This window comes from Rattus norvegicus, chromosome X (genome assembly GCF_021556685.1).
Source record: "Rattus norvegicus strain SHRSP/BbbUtx chromosome X, alternate assembly SHRSP_T2T, whole genome shotgun sequence".
NCBI lineage: Eukaryota > Metazoa > Chordata > Mammalia > Rodentia > Muridae > Rattus > Rattus norvegicus.
The window spans coordinates 21,924,362-21,940,245 of record NC_141554.1 but is presented as its reverse complement, the minus strand read 5'-3'; the positions used below and the strand labels follow the sequence as shown (position 1 = coordinate 21,940,245).

General features: G+C 37.7%; 1 protein-coding gene across 2 annotated transcripts in view; it reads right to left on the bottom strand.

Annotated features, from left to right (window-relative positions):
• Nucleotides 1-15,884, bottom strand: part of Ccnb3 (cyclin B3) — a 94,996-nt gene that overhangs the window by 51,484 nt on the left and 27,628 nt on the right. The window contains 2 exon segments of one of the 2 annotated variants that reach the window (NM_001401153.1): nt 4,681-4,802; nt 12,845-12,939. In NM_001401153.1, coding sequence (NP_001388082.1) covers nt 4,681-4,764 — 84 coding nt within the window. In that variant the 5' untranslated portion in view covers nt 4,765-4,802; nt 12,845-12,939. 2 annotated transcript variants of the gene reach the window in all.

Genomic DNA, 15,884 nt, shown 5'->3' with positions numbered 1-15,884 from the left:
AAGAAACTAGGGAAATGACACCCTTAGTAATAGTCCCAAATAATATAAAATACCTCAGTGTGACTTTAACCAGGCAAGTGAAAAATCTGTATGATAAGAACTTCAAGCCTCTGAAGAAAGAAACTGAAGATCTCAGAAGATGGAAAGATCCTCCATGCTCATGGATTGGCAGGATTAATATAGTAAAAATGGCCATTTTACCAAAAGAAATCTACAGATTCAATACAATCCCCATCAAAATTCCAATCCAATTCTTCAGAGAGTTAGACAGAACAATTTGCAAATTCATCTGGAATAACAAAAAACCCAGGATAGCTAAAACTATCCTCAACAATAAAAGGACTTCTGGGGGAATCACTATCCCTGAATTCAAGCAGTATTCCAGAGCAATAGTGATAAAAACTGCATGGTATTGGTACAGAGACAGACAGATAGAACAGTGGAATTGAAATGAAGCCCCAGAAATGAACCCACACATCTATGGTCACTTGGTTTTTGACAAAGGAGCCAAAACCATCCAATGGAGAAAAGATAGCATTTTCAGCAAATGGTGCTGGTTCAACTGGAGGTCGGCATGTAGAAGGATGCAGATCGATCCATTCTTATCACCCTGTACAAAGCTTAAGTCCAAGTGGATCAGGGACCTCCACATCAAACCTGATACACTCAAACTAATAGAAGAAAAAGTGGGGAAGAATCTCAAACACATGGGTACTGGAGAAAACTTCCTGAATAAAACACCAATGGCTTATGCTCTAAGATCAAGAATCGACAAATGGGATCTCATAAAACTACAAAGCTTCTGTAAGGCAAAGGACACTGTGGTTAGGACAAAACGGCAACCAACAGATTGGGAAAAGATCTTTACCAATCCTACAACTGATAGAGAGCTTATATCCAAAATATACAAAGAACTCAAGAAGTCAGCCTGGAAGGAAACAAATAACCCTATTAAAAATGGGGTTCAGAGCTAAAGAAAGAATTCACAGCTGAGGAATGCCAAATGGCTGAGAAGCACATAAAGAAATCTTCAACCTCTTTAGTCATAAGGGAAATGCAAATCAAAACAACCCTGAGATTTCACCTCACACCAGTCAGAATGGCTAAGATTAAAAACTCCAGTGACATCAGATGCTTGTGAGGATGTGGAGAAAGAGGAACACTCCTCCATTGTTGGTGGGATTGCAGACTGGTTCAACCATTCTGGAAATCAGTCTGGAGGTTTCTCAGATAATTGGACATTGCACTACCTGAGGACCCAGCTAACTCCCGAGCATATACCCAAAAGGTGCTCCAACATATAACAAAGACACATGCTCCATTATGTTCATAGCAGCCTTATTTATAATAGACAGAAGCTGGAAAGAACCCAGATGCCCTTCAACAGAGGAATGGATACAGAAAATGTGGTACATCTACACAATGGAGTACTACTCAGCTATCAAAAACAATGACTTCATGAAATTCATTTGCAAATGGATGGAACTGGAAAATATCATTCTGAGTGAGCTAACCCAATCACAGACAAACACACATGGTATGCACTCATTGATAAGTGAATATTAGCCCAAATGCTCAAACTACCCTAGATGCACAGAACACATGAAACTCAAGAAGGATGACCAAAATGCAAATGCTTCACTCCTTCTTTAAAAAGGGGAACAAGAATACCCTTGGCAGGGAATAGGGGGGTAAATTTAGAACAGAGGGTGAAGGAAGAACCCCCATTCAGAGCCTGCCCCACATGTGGCCCATACATATACAGTCACCAAACTAGATAAGATGGATGAAGCAAAGAAGTGCAGGCCGACAGGAACCGGATGTAGATCTCTCCTGAGAGACACAGCCAGAATACAGCAAATACATAGGCGAATGCCAGCAGCAAACCACTGAACTGAGAACGGGACCCCCGTTGAAGGAATCAGAGAAAGGACTGAAAGAGCTTGAAGGGGCTTTAGACCCCATATGAACAACAATGCCAGCCAACCAGAGCTTCCACGGACTAAGCCACTACCCAAAGGCTATCCATGGACTGACCCTGGGCTCCAACTGCATAGGTATCAATGTATAGCCTAGTAAGGACACCGGTGGAAGGGGAAGTCCTTGGTCCTGCCAAGGCTGGACCCCCAGTTAACAGGATTCTTGGGGGCAGGATGGTAATGGGGGGAGGATGGTGAGGGGAACACTTATATAGAAGTGGAGGGGGAGGGGTTAGGGGGATGTTTACATGGAACCTGGGAAAGGGAATAACATTTGAAATGTAAATAAGAAATACCCAATTTAATAAAGATGAAACAAAAAGCCTAGCTTTAGTTTCCTTATTGATTACTAATAAGGACCTTACCAAAAATAACAACGAAATAAATTAAACCAAACGAACAAAGAGAAAACAAAACCCACCATAATGGTTTCTATATGTAGTCTTCTATATGTAGTCTGTGAATATTTATTGAAATAATATTTAAACATTATTTGTAAATTCTAGTATTGTATCAATTATAATTTTATTGTGATTATACATACTCTCACATAGGATGATTCCCTTGTGATTAAATCAAATAAATATCATAAACATGGAAAAATAGCAAATAGTTTGTTAATACAGATTATCTCTAACATTATTTGATATGTGAGACTCATGGTGGAGAAGATAAGTGATCAAGGAGAGAAGGAAACCACATCCTGGAAGCAATGAAGATTTTCTTTCTGGGTACTGTAGATGCCTTAACCTACTCCCAAGTGACTAAGACTATCTCTATGGAGTTAGAAGTTAAGAAATTACTATAGTGGCAATTTTTTTACATTTTACCAGTTTCTATTTGGTGAATATCTATTAATTCTCGGATTTCTCTTTTCTAATTCTAAGAAAAAACTCTGCCTTACGTATATAAGAAAGCTCTTAAAATTGTTAAGCAGATCACTAGGATATGACCACTAGTTTTGTGTTAACTACATCACTAACAGTATATGACACAGTTAGTGCTCGAAAACTTGTATTCATGATGCAATACACCATTGAGGCAAAAGACAGTGATTCTAAGTATGATTTCCCATTCTATTTCAGCTTTAACAACCCTATTCATCTTTATCTTATGTGTAATAATCCTAGAGAAATAATTAACATAATAAAACATCACTTTCAAACAAGCTAAAAACAGTTTGTCTTCTAATTCTCACTTGACATTACTGTTAAAAATAATCTCCTCAATAACAAATTAACAGTAAAAACAGAACTCAATAAAACTTATACTTACAAAATGTGCCCAAAGAAAGTTGGGATTGGAAAAACAATAGCCAGGAAAGCAAACTTACAGTCAGAACATTCAAACTACAGTCAGAATATTTGATACAAAGAAAAGCTCAATTAATGTATGAAATCATTCTTGATAAATTCACATGGGAAAATGTCTGATTCTCTCCTTGAAAATCATTTTACTAAGACAAAGTAAAAATTAATAGAAAATTATTATCTGCATATAAAAATGTCTGCAGTGCTGCAATACTATCAAAAAAAATTAGTCTGTACCCAAATCCTGTGGGGGAGAGAGATGGACTTTCAGAAGTGGGGACAATCCTGAGACCTCAGAGGACACAACTACTTCTGGCCACATTTCTGACCCAAGAGGAACCCGCCTAGTGCCCTCTGTGCCCTCTGAGCACAGAAAACTAGGAACAGTCAGGGGCAGGACCTTTCCAGTTTCTGCTTGTGCTAGAAACTGAAGGCCAGCCTCCAGGAGTGCCTACACACCTGAGAGCAGAGGTAAGACTAACTCTTCTGCTCCAAGTGACCTGCCTAGAGGCTTCAGGTGACACAAAACAAGGAGCAGTTTGTAGTAGAATTACAGGCAAGCTACCATGTCCACTCAGACTTTTATGCAGATGCAAGGAATTCGAAGTAATCTGTATGTTTGCACTGCAGCTGCTTTAACCACTGAGCAACCTCTTTGACCCTTGTATGCCTGCAGTTTGACTGTAAACTCCATTATTTGAGATTAGGAATGGAATTTTCCACTTGCAGAATCAGGTCAGCACTGGAAGGTTTCAGAATTTGAAAAATGTAAATATTTATTTTTCAAATTAGGGATACTCTGTCTGAATATTCAAAAATATAATATTTTCCTGACACAATGTACTACTAAGAATTTACTACAGCTACCTGGTAAGATACTTGGAGCTTCTAAAGGGATATAAAAAGTATAAACATGGGGTTGGGGATTTAGCTCAGCGGTAGAGCGCTTGCCTAAGAAGCACAAGGCCCTGGGTTCGGTCCCCAGCTCCGAAAAAAAAAGAACCAAAAAAAAAAAAGTATAAACATGATCATTAATGAGAACTCAACATTGTTTGGCTTTGAAAGATGTGAAAAACGACATTTATTTCATTCATATGTATTTAAATATGAGTAGAATTCATAATTTTTGCTTAATTTACTTTGTGAAGACAAATTGGATAGAACCTAAGGCCTTGCATATGTTAGGTAAGAGCTCATCTCTGAACCAAATCTTCAATTTCTAGGTCCATGTTCCAACCTGCTAGTACTCTTCAACTACAAGAGTTGCTAGAAATTCCCACCTTCTCAGATTAATACAGACATCATAAAAGATTCAGAGGTACAAATAAGCACTAAACCAATGCATAGAGACTATGTGAGATACTACTGGAAGAGATAATTTGCTTTTTAACCTTTTCAGATTGCTGCTCCTCTCTGGGTGTGATCTTGATCGACTGAGGCTTCTCAGTCTCTAGTTTGGATCTTTTGGGTAACATCTTTATGCAGATTCAACAGTGCTTCCTCCGTGGCAGAACTGTAATCAGAAAGAAATGCTTTAAAATATCATTCACCAGAAGTATCCCAAATTTTTTAGACATTCTCAAGAAAACTTATTCTATCACATCTCTAGAAAAATGTGTACCTTAAGAATGAGTAGATCTAAACACAGAACTTCATTCTACCATAGTTAACCCTGAGAAAAATGACTTAAATGGCATAGGCTTCAGCTACGTCACCTATAGAGCAGAAGTAAATATACCTGTCTTTATCTAGAGTCTGTTAATTAGCTAAGGCAAGCCACCCTCTATAAGGGCTAAGGCTGTGGTCCTGTACACACAAATTTACATAACAGTTATGCACTGAAACCATCAAATATATGACAGCTCATATAGACTGGCTTGTGGACTTCATATATTTTGAGTCCTGATCACAAAAATTATGACACTATACAAAAATATAGGATGACTACATGCAGTCATGTATGCATGACAGGCAAGACTGGTACCTAAAGCTGGCATTCAATTAGAAAATATTATACTCTAGATCTATATCTAAGTACCTTATCTAGATACCAAGGTAAGAAAGTCAATAGTAAAGAGTAGAAGGAAATGAATTATTGAAAGTAATTCATGATAAAAATTTAATAGTGAACACATCTCTTAGAAGAGTTCTAGCTTTGCCAATCACAGTATAGGTTTAGTTTATATTCTAGAAGGTTCTTTCAGTTTTTGAATCCTCAATAGTTATGATATATACATATATACCTTACAAGCAGCTACATTACATTAAATGTAATCATTGATTTGCTATATAAGAGATCCTTTCAACTCTGATGGAGCTGCCCTCCCAAACCCACTCACATCCAATTTCCATTTTATAGCGCCAAATAAATTCAGTGAATGACTATCCCAAATAAAATATTAAGCAACACAGATTACCAAGTGTTTTCTAAAGCACTATAAAGCCTTTCTCAAGAACATTTCAAAGAATTGAAAGGGTGCAGTGGGAAGAGGTAGAACAAGCACAGGTTTTAGAGTTTGAAATATCAGGCTTCTAAGTCAGCTAACTTTACCATCTCTGAGTCTCAAGGAACCTCATTTGCAAAACCACTATAATGCCACTAACATAAATAAGAGTCATGCAGCGCAAATATAAATCCGTATATACAAGGTATACACGGTAGGTGCTCAATATGTGTTAAATCCCACTCTCCTCCCAAATCTAAAGCAATTTTTAAAAAATTTCATTGTCCCAAAACTTGGCCAAGCAGCAATGAAGTTAGATTGGACGCACCTATCTTTTAGCATGTTATATGAAATCATTTATACCACTATCGTTATTCTTATTTCAAATCCATTTCTATGGCTTACCAGATGTTAGGAAACATTTACCTTTACCCTTTAAAGTGAAAGATGAAATGTGGGGTCAGGGGACTAAAACAGTCTCCGTTGATGACTGAAGATTAAACCCCCAGAGAAAATAAAACTATGCAGCTGATGGCTACGCTCATTATCCAGAATGCAAAGCATCTCCTTTGCAGGATACATACACCAACTTAGGCAAACTAATATCCCAGCCACCAGGGACAGACAGAGGAGAAAGGGGGACTGCAGCTCCCTAAAACATTCTTTTATAAATGGATGCTTTGGGGGCTGGGGAAACAGTTCCGTGGGTAAAGGCCTTGCTCTGCAAGCATGAGGACCTGAGTTTGAATCCACATCACTCATATAAAAGACTTTCATAACAGTACATGCCTATAACCCCAGAACTAGAAGAGGAAAGTGCAGACAGATGGATCCCTCACACTCCTTGGCCATCCAGTCTAAACAGTCTGTGAGTCCCAAGTTCAGTGAGATACCTTGTTTCAAAAAGGAAAGTGGAGATCAATTAAGGAAGGCACTTGGATCTCTCTCTCTCCCTCCCTCCCTCCTTCCCTCCCTCCCTCTCTCCCTCCCCCCCCCACTATATATATCCATTTCTCCCTCCCCACCCTCTGTGTGTATGTGTATGTGGGTAAAGAAAGAAAATAAAAACCATGAAAGGATATTCTTGATTTCTACCACCTGCAAACCCTTACAGAAAAGGATACTTTCTTCCTTCCTGATTTCCCATCTCCCTAATTTTATGCTGATAATCATGGGATTCTCTCTACTGTGCCTTCTAACCCACACCAAGGTAGCAGAGTGAAAATCTGATCGAAACAGACAAGAAGGATGAGTAACAATATCATTTTATATCAAAGATAGTTGCACGCAGCAGAACCCTGGAAAGAAAGCTCAGCCCAGTGTCAGTGAAAAACTGCACTGGGGTAAATAAATGCTTAGTGTTTAACTCCGATCCTGTCAGAAGTTGTTTTGATGACACTGGGCAATCTAAACCTTAATTTTCTGACTAATAAAACAAGGCGACAGGACCACAGCTGCCTCCATATTATACGATTAAATAATAACATGCAGCATTACCAACACCTGAGAGTTTTAGAAAAACCCCAGCATGCAACCAAACATCTGCAAGTAATGTGTATGCATTTTAAAGTTTTTAAAGAGGCTCTGTTCTGCCCTCCCCTGGACTGTTTAGCTTCAAAGACTCTAAGTCAACCTTAGCAGAAGCTATCCCTAGGAAAACCAGAGTTGAAGAAGGCTGAAGATGAGTCAGTGGAAATAAAAGGGATAACAAGAGAGAAGATAAGTTTCTACACTTGAATCTGTAGTTCAAAAAACATTTTCAAGTAGCATTCTCTGTCTTAGAAATACAGCAGACCTCACAGCACGTTTACAAGAAACCAATTGTGTATAGTTTCACTGTGAAAGTACTCTGCTGTGGCCATGTACCTCGGATTATCCATTTGAAAGCAGGAACCCACTCTCATTAGCTTTTCTATCTCATCTCCCAGGAAACACTCTCTGCTCACCTTTGTGCAGGCTTCACTCCAAGGTGGTTTAGCTGACAAAAGAAAACCAATGTTTCCTTACAGAAACACTGTGCCTCCCAGCAAGGGAAGACAGAGCGGAACAAGGAGAAGTGACCACCAAGGACCAACTAACAGGTGACAGTGCCAGACACTTGAGCTAACATTACAAACCAAAGGTAATCACACTGAGATTAAGGATAGAGCAAGAAAGTCCCAGAAAAAGAATAAAGCTAGGTGTCCTTACCAACCCAGTCTGTCTCAACCAATTCTGGGCTCTTTCTAACAAGGCCCACTAGAGTTTGCTCCAGTAGAAAGCACAGTGCTGATTGGTAGCAGATGTCAATCAGCATACCCAGCTACTATGATCCCCTGAAAACAAAAGGGAATGGGTATTTTTAAACTGGACTCCTGAGCTAGGGGACCTATCATTGAGTTGTGGTTTTGAGTTGGACTAGGCTTGGGGAGTAATGTGTCTCTATAAAGACACATGTTAATCCTCCTGGAGGATGTGGGGAGACAACTACTGAATAATGTCCTGCCATGCCAATCAAAACTATTAGCAACCCTTATAGAGTCCATAATTGAATGCTTAAAGCATTACAAATGGCCACAGGACATAAAGATTGGCCCCTAGTTTATGAATGAGCCCTTGAAGTGCAGAAAGCTGATAGAAATTAAGATGATTTTAGCCCCAGCTCTATGCTATTATGAAATTTTTGTTGCTCTAAATATTCGCCAAAAACATAGGGGCTTTTATTAATCCCATTTTAAAGATGATAAACCACAGCCCACTAACTACTCAATATCACAAAGCTACACTGAGGCACAGCGATTCTATACTACATTCTCCTTCATTTCATGTATTTACTAATTCAGTTGTTCAGCAAATTACAGAGCACAGGCTTTGTTCCTAAAACTAGAAAATATATAGAAGGAACTAACAAAAAAGTTTACAAAATGTATAACCTGCCTAACCCTCTGAGGAGGCAAAGAGAAAACATGAGATGCCAGGGATAAATCTAGGACTTTTCCTATGTACAGAAAGTACCACAGAACCACACCCCATGTATCTTCATAATCTCCCATCCATATGACCTCCTGCAAGCAGCTTCATTGTGGATAACTATGTCCCACAAGGATTAAAACTGAATGCTTTAGTCAAAAGAAGAAAGGGCTCACCAATCTAAAGCCAACATACAAATCACAAAAGGAGTAATTTAGGTATACCTGTTGCTTTCTAGTTCATCATAAAAAAAAAAACAGTACTTTTTAAAATCATTTGGATTTTGACATATATAGCCTGAAATGGCTTCAAATTCAGGATTGGAATACCTCATTTTCTAAGTGCTGGGAGTATGGGCATGCATCACCATGATTGGCTGTTTGTAAAATTTAAAAGTTTATTTCCCCTTCATGCCTCAAGTTTATTTAACCTTCTCTCAAGGTAGAAACCATTTTTGGTTTTGAACACAGAGGAAAGAGGCGCTAGCCCTTAACTCCATCATTTGCCAGTATACCACCCCGAGGCACGCAGTGTGAACTGTCCTTTCTTTTCCTCCCTGTACCCTACATTAAAGAAAGTCCAGTAGAAAAAGTTATCTATCTCACATGAAATTATATTCCAGAGGGGTCCATAATTTAAATGTGAAAATGAACTATAGATTAATATGAGCCATAGTAAACTGTATTAAAATGAAACTATAGATTAAAATGAAAGAATATTTTTATAGCTTTAGAGAAAAATCTTAAACAACAAAGAATCCTCTTGATAGCTGCAAAGGAGAAATACCACCTTCCAAATGGGGGTCAAAATTTGTAAATGACAGTGGATTGTGCATCAGGAACCATTATACCAGAAGGAATAACACAATGCTTTCCAAGAACTAACTGTAGACATCTGCCAATTCAGAAATATATGTGCAGTGACAATACACTTTAGGGAGGAAAGGGGAAAAAATCAAGTGTTTCTCAGATTCTGGGAAATCAAGAGAATCTGTTACCAAGAATCTACAAACAGAATGTTCACAAAATAGCAAAACAAATAAACAAACAAATAAACATTTTTTAAAAGCCAATATAGAAAGCACTGGAACAGTGAGAAGAAAAACAATGGAAAGAGTAAAAAAATAACAGAAAAGCTAAAGAGATAGCTTGGTGGTTATGAATGCTTATTACTTTTGCAGAGGACCAGGGTTCAATTCCTAGTGTACACTCACATGACAACTCACAGCTGCCTGTAACTCAAATTCCAAGACATCTGACAATGAAAAAGAGGGAAATAATAGTCAAACTATAAAAAAGCTGGTACTTTTCAGAGATGAAACACTTGACAAGCTCTAGCAAGACAGACAAGGAAAAGAGAGAACTTAACAATATAAAAAAGACACAGAGGGAGGCTAAAAAGGTACATATTGCATACTTGAAACACATACATATACCATACACACTTAAAACAAATCTTAATAGATGGGAATAATATTCCACACAATAGTGACCAGAATCCAAACTTAAGAAAGTAGATCTTAGTGGCCCAGGGTGTGATAGCATATGCCTATAATCTCAGTCTTCATGCAGGCAGTTGAAGCAAGGTAGTTCAAAGCCAGCCTGAGCTACAAATGTAAACTGTGTCTCAAACCATAAAGGGGCGAGGGAGAGAAACAGAGGAGACAAAGGGAGAAAAAAATACCAGAAATAAAAGAACTACTTCAATTGTAGTGATGTTATTTTAGACATTTACATAGGATTAAATATAGAGAGAGTAATATAGACATTTGCAAATCTTAGATTTCAATTATATTTCAATAAAACTGTTTAAAATGAGGTATCAAACAGAGCACATCACTAAAGATCCTACTGACACTAAAAATAATCAGTAAATATTAATATCCAAAAAAGCTTGTCAACTTTAATAAATGAGCAATTCCTCAGGAATTGTAAATATCCAGAGCATACCCTATATGAAACAATTTGCGTGAACAGTTGCTAAAATATTTTAATTTTTTAAAGATTCAATGCATTTCTGCAGTGTTTACTATATCTACCCATATCTACCTCCATATCTGCCCATATTTACTTCCATCCAATTCTCCCTAGAACCCCTCTACCCCATATCTCTCCCAGTTCCACATTCTGCTCTTAATTTTTTATTATTAATAACTCGAGTCCAATTACTACTGTCCATGTGTTAATATTAGTTCTATGTTTATCAAAACAAACAAGAACAACAACAAAAACCTCACGAACTAAATGATACCAAAACCATCCAAACACAGCACGCACAGAGAAAATTGCAAGCCAACGTCACTCATTGAAGTAAAATACTTAACAGGTGCACATGGCTATAAATGCATAGCTTAAAAAATTAAAAATTTTAACTTATAAGTCCTCTAAAACTTAAATCTCAAAGCCCAGGTACTTTACCTGGAGAAATAAACCAAGCATTTCAACAGTATTTAACATCAGTTCTACACCTATCTCAAAACAACAACACAAAAAATTCAGGTGGCTATAGTCAACTCACTGATACAGAAACCAACAAAAGACAGCATAAAAAAAAAACCAGCCAATGTCACTCATAATGTAGAAGCAAAATATTTAATATGTACACATGGATATAAGCCAACAATTAAAAAATTAAAATTTTAATTTATAATTCTTCCAAAAATTATTCTCCAGGTCCAGATATTTTACATGGAAAAATAAACTAAGCATTTAAAGAATATTTAACATTAGTTCTATTTCTTTCTCAAAAAAACAAAACGAAAAAAAAACCCTCAAGATACTAAAACCATCCAAAGACAGCCCATGAAAAGGAAATTAAAGGCCAATTCACTCATAATATACCAGCAGTATCTTTAAGAAGTTACTAACACAATTATTTTAGCAATATATAAAATATAGCATGAAAAATGAGTTTATCATAAGGATATAAGACCTATTCCAAAAACTAAATATACACAAACCAACACATATGTAGATAGGCTTTACAAAAACTACAGAAAAACAAATTATTAGAGTTAACAAGTTCAAGATTTTAGGATGTAAGCTCAATAGACAAATCAATTGGACTTCTTTCTATATCTTTACAAGGAATAATCTGAAAATGAAATTAAGAAAAATATTCTATTTACAATGCCATCATTAGGAATGAACTTAGCAAAAGAAGTCCATTCCAAGATCACCACAAATAATTACTAACAGTGTGCTAAATCCCATTACAAGGCTAAATAATCCGTGCCCTCACTGAGTCCATCTTTTAAAAAAAGAGAAAACTTATCAAATGCAATATATATAGGTTTCAGAATAGGAAATGCTAACAGAAGGGAATTACCAAATTGCCTTTTGAGGAACAACTTTTCAAATGTAAGTGTTTTTTTTTGTTTGTTTGTTTTTGGTTTTGTTTTTTTTGTTTGTTTGTTTGTTTGGGTTTTTTGGGGTTTTTTGGTTGGCTTTGTTTTTTGTTGTTGTTTTGGAGTTTTTTGTTTTGTTTTGTTTTGTTTTCAGAAAGCATTTTTCTAAAAGCTGCTATCCCAAGTAACCATATAAACCCATGGCCTCTGTTTGATTTGTGGACAATCTAGGGCTGACCGCTAACCTTCCAGTTGGACTCAAGCCAAGCCTGAGACCAAGCTGAGGGACATCCTCAGGCTCCCATGTTGTGGGGAGCCTGCACCAAAGTACTAAGGGAGCCTGAACAGCCTTCCCCTTAAAGGTTTGCTTTACAGCTAACAAAGGCACTATCTAGACTGAAAATAATAAAGCATTTAACACGAAATACTATTGCATATAATGACTTTTTTAAATGTTATTTTTTCCCCTGTAGGATGTTCAAATGTGTTGGTTTAACAGAAAACTGTCCAGATTAAGTAGCTAATTCTGTCAACCAAATTTCCTCTGGCATCTTGACCCCTGTTACCAAATATAAATGTGTGAGGCAAAAAACATTTTAACAGACAAGAAAACGAGTATTTTTACCAAGCTAAAGATCTATAGACGATTAGAACAAAAGCTAGAACACTGGAAACGTTCCAATCTATGAAAAAAAAAAAACAAACAACCCCCCCCCAAAGAAAATCCCCAAACCGTTTCCAAACAACAATGACAACGACAACAACTGACATTAAATAAAAAACAGGGTGGGGGCTACTGAGAAAAGGAGCTCTAACCAACTTTTAACCGCCTCAGTGACAGCATAACGGCCTCACAGCATAACGGCCTCACAGCATAACCGCCTCAGCGTGTGACCTTCTGGTAACTGCCGCCTGCCGGAAAAGGCGCGAAGAAAACTGCCGCGGACCCTACCATTTCCACCAGCAGGGGGAGATACAGAATCAGTGCTTCCCTCAGTTGGACGTTAAACCAAGTGATAGAGTAAAAAAAAAAATCATAGTAGGGAGTATTTTGTCAAATTATTTCTTGTCTAAATCTCCAGAGTCTAAAAAATAAAAGACTTACAAATCTCTGCGCCCACCAGCACACCCCTCCCAAACGCAACACAATGGAAGTGGCCAGCAACAGACACGCCCCCTCACCTGTTGATTCCCGCCAATGGTGCGCGCCAACTGCCTAGCGCGTCAACTGCTTAGCGCGCCAGCCCTCAGTTTATAAAATGGAGGTTGGGCCTCTGGTGACGTAATTCCAGTAGCGAAGTGGATTCAAATATCAAAACTACCACAACATGGACATTTTGGAATAAAATAATAGTTGTTTTAACTAAAAATTACAAAGAACAAATTGTAGTATTATCTTGAACAATAAATAGACGAGAAGGTTTGCTGGTGTGAAAGGGTGACTAGCTGAGAGGGCTTGACAAGCCACGTTAATGGCGCAGGGGTTGTTTTGAAAAAAAGGTGGTTTTTTTTCTGTTTTTAAGGCAAGGTCTCCCTAAATTTCTCAGGCTGGTCTGTAACTAGCCTATAACCTTAGCCTAAGCTGAAAGACTTCTCTTTCTGATTTCTAACAGGAGTTTATTACCTTATTGATGGTCCAACTCAATTTATTTGAGATTATAATACAATTATAACATCTTTCCCTTTTCTCTCCCCCTTCAAACCTTTATATATACTCCTCCAAATTCTACTGCCAAACCAAACCTACCTTTGAAAAGCAGTTGTCATTTTCTACCTGTCTAATTAAGCTTCTGGCTGCAGAGGAATTTACATTTGCCTTAAAAACTCCCCTATTAATTAAAAAAGAGAAATTGTTTAGAGATATTGAAATGACCAGTGCTAGTCACTGACAAACACACTCACTGAGGCAATTAAGAGTATAAGAATCTTTCCCTTAATAATGGCCAGATCAAGAGCATTTAAAAACATAACTAAATAAATGAGCATTTACTAAGATAACTAAATAAATAAGCACAACCACATCAGTGTTCAAGGAGGCTAAAGTAGCTTTGCAACATCTGTCTTTTTGCAGAGATTAGCAGTGTTTTCTAGACAAAATGCAACCATTATTTTTGATCTACACTTTCTCTAATCATTTTATGTTCTGCTTTAACTTACACAAACATTAATTATTGTAGTTGATACAGATAAACTGTGGCCAGGATCCCAGACAGCCTCAATAACATTGCCAAGGCAGATGTGGCTACTGGGGGAAGGAAGGCTGAGAAGTGTCTAGGGAGACACAAAATAAAGTCAGAACAGGATGGCATCACCTCAGTCAGTTCAATATTTAAGTCCTCTATCTTTTTCCCTCTATTCTTCTCATCCATAGGCAAAGACAGCTGTATATGATACATAAGATAATAACATCCCTTCTTTTTCACTGTTTTGCATGCAGATATGTATTTGTATATACATACATATTCCTAAATATAACCTATTCGATCTATTGAATGCTCTCTGTATGCATGTTTTCAGCACTATTTGGCACTGGGCAATAAATGGGTGTGCTCTTCCCTAGGGAACGCTATGTCTCTCACCCCTAACTTCCCTCAGTTACCTATTGTTCCTTGTGGACTTTGTCCCATCCAGACCTTCTTCCACGATGTTCCTTGAACCTTAAGTGCAGGGGAGCTTTGTAGATGTGAAAAGATTGTGCTTTTTGAAACCAGAAAAATAAAAATGTTTGAGAAAATGGATGCTCCCTTCACCTTGGCTTAATCACTATAGAATGCATGGGTGTGACACAATATCACTTTGTAACCCGTGAAGATGTAGGATTATGTGTCAAATATAATATTAGTACCCAGCATGCTAACTCTCCGTCAATACATAATTCCGTACAGGAAGTATACAGGACTGCCCAGACAATTTGGACAGTAACTTTGTAAACTAGAAACTAACCTCAAAAACATAATGAGACCATGCCTCAAAAAGGTAAAATAAATAAATATGAAGTAAATAAGGCTGGCATGCTAGAATGCACCTTTAATCCCAATACTCAGGGAGGCAGATGCAGGCAGATCTCTAGGAATTCAAGGCCTGTCTGACCTACTTAGCGTGTTACAGGTCAGGAATGGCCACACAATGAAACCCTGTCTTAGCAGGACAAATAGGCAGACTATGATTTTATGAATCATATGTTTGAATCAGTAGTTTCTTTTTTATGATTCAGAACCTTTCCCTTAGAAATACAGGTCTGTGGACCAACAGCCAGGGAGCCTGCATGGGTCTGACCTCCACCCTCTGCATATACGCTACGGTTATGCAGCTTGGTGCTTTTCGGGACTCCTAACAGTGGAGCAGCGCCTAACTCTGAAATTTTTGCCTGCTTTGGGAACCCTTTTGGTCCTACTGAGTTGCCTTGTCCACCCTTGATATGAGGGTCTCTGCCATTTTAATATAACTTGTTATGCCATGTTCAGTTGATATCCTCAGTAAGCCTACACTTTTCTGAAGGGAAACAGTAGGAGGAGTGGATTTGGGTGAAGTGGGCAGAAGGTGGTAGAGAGACTTGGAGGAGAGGGAAGGGGAAATGTGATTGGGATATAATATGTAAACAAAGAATAAACTTTAAAAAGAAGAAAAGAGAAGTGTATCTCACTTGTATTGTCTTAAGAGTTTTTACAAATCAAATGTAAAGTGAAAAGTATTTATACTCTTACTTAGAAGTCTGTGTGGAAGAGAAACTGCTGTGGTAGGAAAAAGCACGATAGTTGTGGTGACACACACCTGTAATCCAAATAATATAGGTAGCAAAGAGATCATAATATTTATAGGTATAAGGCTACCCTACACAACATAATGAGTACTAGGA